At 34.6% G+C, this 9,810-nt stretch overlaps 1 protein-coding gene across 1 annotated transcript; it reads right to left on the bottom strand.

Annotated features, from left to right (window-relative positions):
- Positions 1–541: 541 nt before the first annotated feature.
- Positions 542–4,141, bottom strand: LOC113083361 (clarin-3-like). Its single transcript, XM_026254491.1, has 3 exons — positions 3,669–4,141; positions 2,456–2,641; positions 542–1,260 (listed from the first exon to the last, which is right to left on the bottom strand). Exons 1-3 carry the CDS (start codon positions 3,901–3,903, stop codon positions 989–991), a joined length of 693 nt encoding a protein of 230 aa, XP_026110276.1. The 5' UTR covers positions 3,904–4,141; the 3' UTR covers positions 542–988.
- Between the last annotated feature and the right edge of the window lie 5,669 nt (positions 4,142–9,810).

Here is a 9,810-nt window from a genome sequence, read left to right as displayed (position 1 = left end):
ATACGGTGACTCACCATGACCTGACAGTTCTATAATAGGATATAATCTCTATAATATCATAATCCGTCAGTGTGATTTATAGTGAGCAATTCAAAATGTTTTTTTTTCTTTTTAAGGTTAATATATATATATATATATATATATATATATATATATATATATATATATATATATATATATATATATATATATATATATATATATATATATATACTGAACACAAAATCATCACTCTAAAAAGATTTATTATTGTAGTAAATAATTGCATCATTATTTACATGGGCCTAATATTTGAGGAATGTATGTATTGACAGTTTATGATAAAAAAAAAACAGCTAATGAGATTTCACTGGTGGTGATTTTTTTTCCTCCTCATATATAACATTTGATGCATAAGCAGATAAATAGTATAAGAGCTAAATACTTCACATCTCTGCAATAAAATATGCAAGCAAAAAAAAAAAAGTATTAAATTGGCTTAAAGTCTAGAGTAACTGAAAGAAGAAAATGTAAAAATAATTTTTTAACCAATAAAACGTCATCCACATGATTTTTAGGTTCTTAGAAGGAAAGCTAGAAAAAAATAAAAGACATTTATGAAATGTTTTTAAAAGCATTTTGATGTTGTTGTTCTTAAACATAAGTGCAATAAAATATTTTTAGTGGCCCATAAATATATTTGAACACTTGAAACATGCATTAGATAAAATATCAAAACAAATGGCATTCATTTTAAAGAAACAGCACAAGCAAAACATCTGAGACACTCTTATCTAATGCAATGACTTTTTTAAGATTAAAATACCCTTTAAGCCTTTGTATGAATAGCCTATGAGTCAATACAATTTTGCGGCAAACATAATTCAGCTAAGTTTAGTTTTTTCAATGCACTTCATAGTTAATGTGGCAGTTTCTAACTAATGGACTCAGTTCAGCTCCAGTCTGAAAATCATCGCCTGTTAAACAGATTTTTTGCTGTGTTTTCTCTTTAGTACATCATGATCTCTTTGGGTGCATCCTCAGTTGGTTTCTCCTGCTCTTTGCGGCGAGTGTACGCAGCGTGGACGTACAGATAGACCACGAGGATGGCCAGCGAGTTGAGGCCGATGTACGGTATCAGGAGGAAGAACCCTGCCTTTAGCGTAATTTTTGGATTCTTCAACTGCACGTTGATTTCATCTGCTTTCACCAGTGTCTGGAACATCTCGCCCAGGAAGATGTTCGACACGTATAGAATCAGTGCCAGGGTGGCCACGCTTACTGGACAAGAGATAAGACACATTAGTAAACTTTCCCACGCACAGAGTCAACAGAGTAGACGTGTGATGGACTGAATTCAGGGGATCAACTTGAACATGAGCGAAATCTGAACGGGGAACGCTTTCACTCTCATGAGAAACTTACAATCATATTGAAGCCTGTTTTCTGCCAGGAGATAAAAACCTCTTTATCCTACAATTATTACTTTTTTTCTTGCAGTTTTGAGAAAAAAGAAATATATATTTTCCTCAGAAATTTAAGATATTAATTCAGGATTGTTAGATATAAACTTGAAATTGAAAAGTCATCAGAATTCTGATCTTACAATTCTGAATTTATATCTCACCATCCTGACTTTTTTTTCTCGTAAATCTGAAGAATATATATATATATATATATATATATATATATATATATATATATATACATACATACATATATTTGCTGTCAGAATTGTAAGATATAAAGTTAGAATTACTAGATATATACTATAGAACACTAAACTATAAATTTGGAATTGTTATCTCACAATTCTGACTTTTCTCTTGACAATTCTCAGAATTGAAAGATACAGTATAAAGTCAATATTGTGAGATATAATCATGAGATAATAATAGACTTGTTTTTTCAGTTTTGAGAAAAAAAGTCAAAATGCTCAGAATTGTGATTCAGAATTTATAACTCGCACTTCTGTGGATAAAGGTTAACTTGCAAAGTTTATATATCATAATTATGACTTATTTTTAGTATTGCACTTTATATAATTTTACATTTTAATCGCATAATTGTGAGTTTATGTATTGAAGTAAATTAAAGAGTTCTATAAAAAAACTATTCAGAGAAAAAAAAATATCTCACAGAATTGCGAGATATAGAAAGTAAATTTATGTCTTGAATTTTGAATTCACATTTGGAGAAATTTGGAGTTACCCTTTTTTTTTTTTTTTTTTTTTTTTTCGTGATAGCAACAGGATTCTGTTTAATACTATTGGAATGACTGGATTTTGAACGTGAAATTTAGCTGACTAACTGTGAATGTGACCAAAAATTTACTCAAATGACTTGGAATGTCTTTTAAAATCATTTAAAAAGTTCTAACCTTTAAAAAGAGTGAAGAATTAAAATGAAGAGGTCAAATGCAAGCCAAATAGTGTTTGAGATTCAGATGTGTTGGTGTGAGGGAGTGTTTGCTCACCGCTGAGTCCACTGCATGTGTACAGTCCTATCGGTCCCATGTATGTCTGATATGGGTTACTGAAGCTGTTGTACAGTGTGACCAGAATACTGCCTGCAGACCCGAAAAGAGCCAGAGCCAACAGGATGACAACCAGAGCGTGCAGGATGATCGGAGCACCTGCTACTTTCGCCAGACGGGCGAACACTGAGAGCCAGAGAAGGAGAAAATACAGTATATCATGAGTTTAATCTCGTGAAACAGTGAGTTTTTACATGAAAGATGTGGTTTGATATAAAACAACATAACCTTTGATGTATTCCAGATATAAAACAAGTCATGTGGTTTTTATGAAACGGCGGTTCAAATTCCTGCAGATTCCAAAGGTCATCTTAGTTCTAGCTTTTTATTTATTATTTATTGTGCTTCTTGGTATTAATATCACAAACAGTTGCTCAAAACTGTATTTGGACACATTTAAAATATAAGAATGTGTTTAGATAACAAAATATCAAAACAGATGGTATCTGCACTCAGATGCTGCCTTTTTTCATGATCCTTTTTGCTCAATGTCTGATAATTCAGCTGGAGTTCTGGTCATTTTTTTGTGGATGCATTAAGTCAGTTCACACAGATGTAGAGATTCACTTTCACCTCACATTTCCCAACCACAATGTGGCACAATACTGTTTGTAGTCAATTTGAACACTCTCAGAAAAAAAGGTACAAAAGCTGTCACAGATGCAGTACCCTTTCATAAGGTACATTATTAGTAATGGTACATATACAAGTAATGTATGTACCTAAAAGAATCATTTCAGCACCTAAAGTATACATATTAGTACTTTAATGTGACATATTTCTACTTTTGGAAGAGGCATCATCCCAGTGACAGCTTTTGTACCTTTTTTTTTTTTTATCCCGAGAGTGAACAGTATAGGATATAATTTGCTTTTTATAAGTTTTTGCATAATCTGATTAATTAAAATAAATTCTAATTGTTCGATATTTTGTATCTAATGTTAAGTTGTTCATACATTTTTTGGGTCGACTAAATTTTTTTAGATAATTCAGCTTATTTATTTAATTAATTGTTATTTTATTTTATTTATTTAAATGATCCGATTTATTTTTAACATGTTTTAAAAGACAATAAAATACACAAACATATATAATGAAAAAATTGCATGATCTAGCATGTAGAAAATGAGTTGAAGTCTCATTTGAAGCTCACCGATCACTTGTTTTCCAGCTGAGTCAATCCTGGGACATCTGATTTTGGTTTCTGTGCCATTGAAAAGGCCAGTTTCGAGAGTGGAGGTTCCATTGAACTCTGTAGTTCCGGGCGGACCGCAGTCCAAGACGGCATCGGCCCAATCTGTCGACATCCCGAAAGCCAATAAAGCCACTCCAGCTGCACATAAACCAGCACTTGACAAGAAATGCGCTAGTTTCTCCGAAGACGGCATGGTTTCAGTGTAACTTCAGTGTCTGAAGTTTATCAGTTTGTCAAGCAGACCTTTATTCCTGTTGCTTTGTGGCTGGAAAATGGGAGATCTTGAGAGGAGGTGAGGTGTTGGTGGCTGCTGGGGTCATAAATGGTGCTGTATAGGTTGTACTTTGTCTCTGATCTAAAACCAGTACCTGCTGTTTCCCTGCAGTGGCAAAAGGTTTGGTCTTGGGTGAGGAAACAGATCTCAGATAAGCTCCTGATGAAACTCATCACCAGGAGGGCAATAAAGTCATAAAGTAATCGTCTGTACAGTCACGGAGAGCAGCTCGTGTTGTCATGACATTTATATTGGAGCTCAGAACATCATAAAGAGAGTGACGTGTGTTAGCTCAGAAAGAGAAGCTCAAGAAATCATCTTCTGAGGGGACAGAAGTCCTGCTTTACTGGTGAGGTGTAACCAGGGTCGGCGTTATAGGAGCCGTTTCCCAGATCCTTCTAATTTTATTACTGGGCACGTGAATGATGGCCTTGGGCACAACATTTATTATACTTACAGTAATAAATTATATGACAATGTCAGTAAAATTCATAAATCTAAGATATTCTTCATTGCTTTTAATAAATACACCTTTTACATTTATTTCAAAATGTATTTAAAGATGATTTAGTAAGCTGTTAGTTAGTAGTCATGAAAAGAAGTTTAAAAAGAATGCAAAAGAAAAGGAAAAATGCTGATTAAACAAAAATTTGTTGCATATTGCTCATTAGATAACTTTTAACATGTTAAAGAATGTTTATATTGGACATCAGAATCACATCATAGGGCAGAAAGCATGTTTATATCACATAAATGTTGTGTATTTCCTGAATGCTATATTTATTTTTAGTGTGATGCTTTACAAGATCCAAAGTCCATTTACTGTGATACGGTATCACCGTGGTTATCACAACACACCCACGAATAAAAATGCTTACAAACGGAGATAATACGACCAGAGAGTGGATTACAGATACATAGCCTACCAGAACAATACAAAACTTTAAAGTAAAAATATTTTACAATTATTTAAAAAATATATATTTTTTACCAGCAGATGGCGTCTCTTCTATTTCATTCAATCTGAGAGAACAGCATTGTGATGTTACTGTTGTATAATGATGTGTGGACTAAAAATGAATCAGAGATTAGATTAGTCATTAAACTCATTTGAATCTTTAATCATTTTATTCTTTTTACTTAACTATTTCTACTTGGTCTACAATTTTACCTAAATATTTTTCAGAATTTTCAGTTTATAAAGATGATTTAATTGCGTTTAATACATTTTCAGGAAGTAATTTTTTATTTATTTATTTATTTTTATTAACTGCTGTGCTGAACAGTTGCTGTAAAACTAATACAAACTGAAAATGGGTTGAAGACAGTTGAAGACACGCAGTCACGTGGTATGTGGTATTTCTCTTTGCGCTGACCAGGATGCACCAATCACAGGCGTTTGTGATGACTGGCTATTTTCACTTTATTATCAAATCCCTCAAAGCAATAGAAACAAAACAGCGACAGAACTAGACACAAACGAGCATGAATTCGTATCAAAATTAAAAGCTAGATGCAGAGCTAAAACGTGAATCCGACAGAATTAATACTGTAGCTAAAAACAGTGGATTCAGCAGACACAGGGAGAACTAAAAGAGAATCAGGGGTAAACGCTGAACTAAAAAAAAAATATATATATATACATATATAGACCTAGAGACAGACATAACTATATATATATATATATATATATTTTTGTACTTATTTATTTTTTTTACATGATTTCAAGGAAGTAATCCAGCATTTTGGGCCACTGCGCGCCCCCTGGAGGACGAACATAAGAAACATCATAAGGTTAAGCCGTGCTTTGGACACACAGTTCGTATAATTTCAGAAATGGTCGCCAGGCGGCTCTGAGCTCACGGAAAACGCCGGAGAAGCGGGCGAGCCCCAGACAGAGGAGTAAATCTGCAGATCAACACCAATCCTCCCGTTTCCTTCTCCTCCTCCTCCAGCAGCAGCAGCAGTGGTCAGCTTTCAGCAGCCGCCCGGCGCGCTCTGCGCTCCCGACCTCCGGATCATAACCACCCGTGCGCTTCAAAAATCTGCGTTCGTGTTGGAGTTTACGGTAAGAGAATGATGTGGCTGTTTAATCTGAATCCAAACTGCAGTATTCAATGTGGCCCATGTGTAAGAATGTTGTGTTTTTCAGTGCGCCGAGCGCGTAACGGAGCTGTGCGCTCCGGTGCGTTTGATACACCCATATACTCGCATGCAACCAACACTTGAGACTGGTTTATTTTCCCTGACGTGTTCTGATCCGCTTTATAGAAGCGTTTGCATGTAACGTTAACACACCTTGGATATCAGGTTTTGATGGAGCGCGTTGGCTGTGTTGGTATCTGTAGGTTAAGTGGGTTAGTGGTGGAACGAACTGTAGCCATGGAAGGAGACGGGAGTTTGGGGAAAGGCTGTTGTTGGACTCGCTGTTTACTCTCATCCCTACAGATATGCAAAGTGAACACGCGGAGTAGAGGAATGTCAGGAGCGTAGGTGTCTTTCACAGAAGAGACAGAATAAGAAACCGAGCTAGAACCAAGGTTAGACAGTAGCAGAACCCAGAACCCGTGGATCTCTGCAGCAGTGCGACTACGTCTGTTTTACAACTCTCTCGTTGTTGACGTTGAGATATGCACGGAGTACATGTTTTCAATAAGTTGAGGGATTCACTGAGTCATTGAAAAACATACTGTCTGCTCTTTTAATGAATCACTTTAATTCATAATCAGTCTGTTAACTGCAACCATGTTAGTCATAAATGTGTGCATGCTTTCAATCAGGTTTTACATGAAGTTGTGTACTTGTGCATATAACACAGCAAAATATGCTGAATTGACAAAAATATTGCCTGATTTGAAGATGCTGAGTTTAAAAAAAGCAATATAAAACTTTATAACAAGAACAAGATTTTTTTTTTCTTTTTCTGATTATATGTCAGTTTTAATGTACTTCTCAAAATAACGAAAACAGTCAAGTGTTAGAAAGGAAATAATTTATTTAGTATCATGCCTGTGAAAACCGGCTGAGAATTAATCAACTAGTAGTAATCTGGCTCAGAGGATGCTACAAAGTGCATCATGTTTTATGAAAAAGTGGGATGTGCACTATTTTTGGATTCAGCATCTCGGGATTAGTAGGAAACATGTATTGGATTTTATTCAGCAAATATAATGCAATAGAAAACTGAATGTCAATCCTATTGGCATGAGTAAAATAGTTCTCATTAAATTGTAGAATATTTTCCTTCATGAAAGCAATCATCTGATAATAAGCGCATTTATTTACATTTAAGTATATGCATTTATAGATGCTTTTAAAGAGCAACGTATAACAGAGCCAACAATTGTTTGAAGTAAACAATGGCAGGTTTATTAGAAAACATTGGTTTAAGGTTATTCGACTCAAACCAACAGGGTCTGCTATGTAGAGTATTTTAGGGCAGCTTTTCTCTTTGAGAATTTGAAAGTACAACAGAGGTTTATGTGAAAGCATTTTTCAGAATCAAATCCCAGAATCATTTTATTTATTTATTTATTAATTTTCAGGGGAAGTGTGTGTTTGATTTAATAATGCTGGTGCATTGCCTGCTGTGTTGTGTGTTCTCTCCGGTGTTATTGTGTTTTACATTCTCTTTGAAGCAGCTGTAGTTTTTTGCTTGTGGGTAACAGTGGGAGCTAATTGGTCCATAGCCGTTGCAGTTTAGAGGGTGAAGCTGATTATTTATGTGGTGCTTGTTAGATCTGTCAGGGTCAGAAGAAAGGCCTGGTGCTTTGTGGAAAGTGTGCCAAGCAAAACGATCAGGAAGCCGAGAAAAAAGGCTCATTAGCAGGATTGAAGTTTGTTTGCCTCTGTAATCAACTGAATTAAGCTGTCTAAATGAAGTAAACGGGAATCACGTTCTCCAGCAGGAGTTATGGCAGCTGCGTTTATGAAATACAGTGGGTATGTTCACTTTTCTTTGAAATTCAAGTGTAAAAGCGTGCCATTTCTTAAAGCATATGAGCAGCTATCTGAAATGCGTCCTGTGTCCTGACGCTCAGGAGAGAGCAGATGGAAGATCCAGGACGTTGTTTGGGCATGCATTCATTTACTGGAACTCTCGGCTATTCTCAAACGCAGGAAAGTAAAGACAGACAGACTTCCTGTGAGGAAAACCAGAATCTCTCCAATACTCTCTCTTTCCTCCCCTCTCTCTCTCTCTCTCTCTCATATGATCCCATCGTTTGGCTTAATTTATGTAAAATGATGCAAATTTCTGTTTCTGCCGCAGCAGTTCCTTGCAGAGCTGTAAAGTATTGACAGGATTTACAAGCATTTTCAACAACATTTTACTGTAGTTTAAGGTTTTAAGCCATTAAATTAAAGCATTTTCTCTTTACAACCAAGTAAGTTATTGGGTTGCCACAATAGGTGAATAGATTACCCACAAGCCTCTGCTCTTGAGAAATTAGTTCTGTTAAAAGATTAATCCCGCATTCAATCGCATCCAAAATAAAACTTTTTGTTTACATAATATATTTATTATGTATACACACACACATGCATGTATATATTTCAGAAAAAATATGTTAAATATATTTATTTATAATATACATTTGATATTATATACATGTAAATATGTGCAAAATATATAGGTACTGTATATGTGTGCATTTATATACAGAAATAAATATACACTGTACACTCATGTAAACAACAACTTTTTTTGGATGCGATGAATTGTTTGACAGCACTAATTTATATATGTTTGAGCCAAGCATGGGGACTTTTTTTTTAATTAATTGTTGTTTTGGTTTTGACTGTTCAGGTATATTACTATCATATAGGCTATTAGTATCACATACTTACAATGAGAAACTGAAACTTATATACCTGACGTATGATTATATAATAATAATAATAATAATAATAATAATAATAATAATGAGGATATCATAAATCCAATATTTATTTTTCACTGTGTGATTATATTTTGTTTTATTTAAAATATTTACATGATTATTATAAATGATTTATTTATAGTAAATATTTATACATAAATGATTTGAGTAAATTCAAGATTTATTAATTATTATTCATACCATTTTGCAACTTTACAATGGTGTAAGTTTAGTATTTTATATATATATATATATATATATATATATATATATATATATATATATATATATATATATATACAGTATTTATTAATTTTTTAAATGAGCTTTTATTTTTATAATTTTAATTTTAGTTCAGTTTTTTTTTTTTTTTTTTGTCATGTGGTGTTTTCATCACCATCATTATTTTTTATTATTTAACCTGAACCACAAACAATAGTAATATGACAACTAGTAACTGTGAAATGACAGTCAAGGATGAAGCACTAGAACAGTGATGCACACATCTGGTGGCTGTGTGGAAGAGCTTGAGGAAGTGGTTAGAGTTGTAATGGCTTTATGGAGGAGGGTGAGGACTGTGTGTTTGACAGGGTGTGGCAGCATCTCGGCCGCATTTAACACGTGCTCGTCTCTGAGATACCTCTTACTCGGCTGTGCAGACACCACCTCACACATCTACCTGCTGCTCGCTTGTGTTTCTCCATGCACGCGTCCCTCACACTGAGGCCTGCCGCGACACGCATGCTTCCCTGATGAACCTGAGGACACACACAGATTCTTGGAATATTTGAGTTGAATCATCGAGAGGTTAGTGGGTGACTATGTAAACTATGTAAATCTGTGTGCGGTTGTTTGTCTTTTGTACTGTTATGATGGGACGCTGCAACCTGAAGTCTGTCTGAAGTCTTTAATAATAACAGGAGCTTGGCTGTGAACGCATGTGGGA

Source organism: Carassius auratus, unplaced genomic scaffold (assembly GCF_003368295.1).
Source record: "Carassius auratus strain Wakin unplaced genomic scaffold, ASM336829v1 scaf_tig00037919, whole genome shotgun sequence".
In the NCBI taxonomy this organism is placed as follows: domain Eukaryota; kingdom Metazoa; phylum Chordata; class Actinopteri; order Cypriniformes; family Cyprinidae; genus Carassius; species Carassius auratus.
The sequence above is the reverse complement of the archived record's forward strand: the minus strand, read 5'-3'. Positions and strand labels throughout refer to the sequence as shown.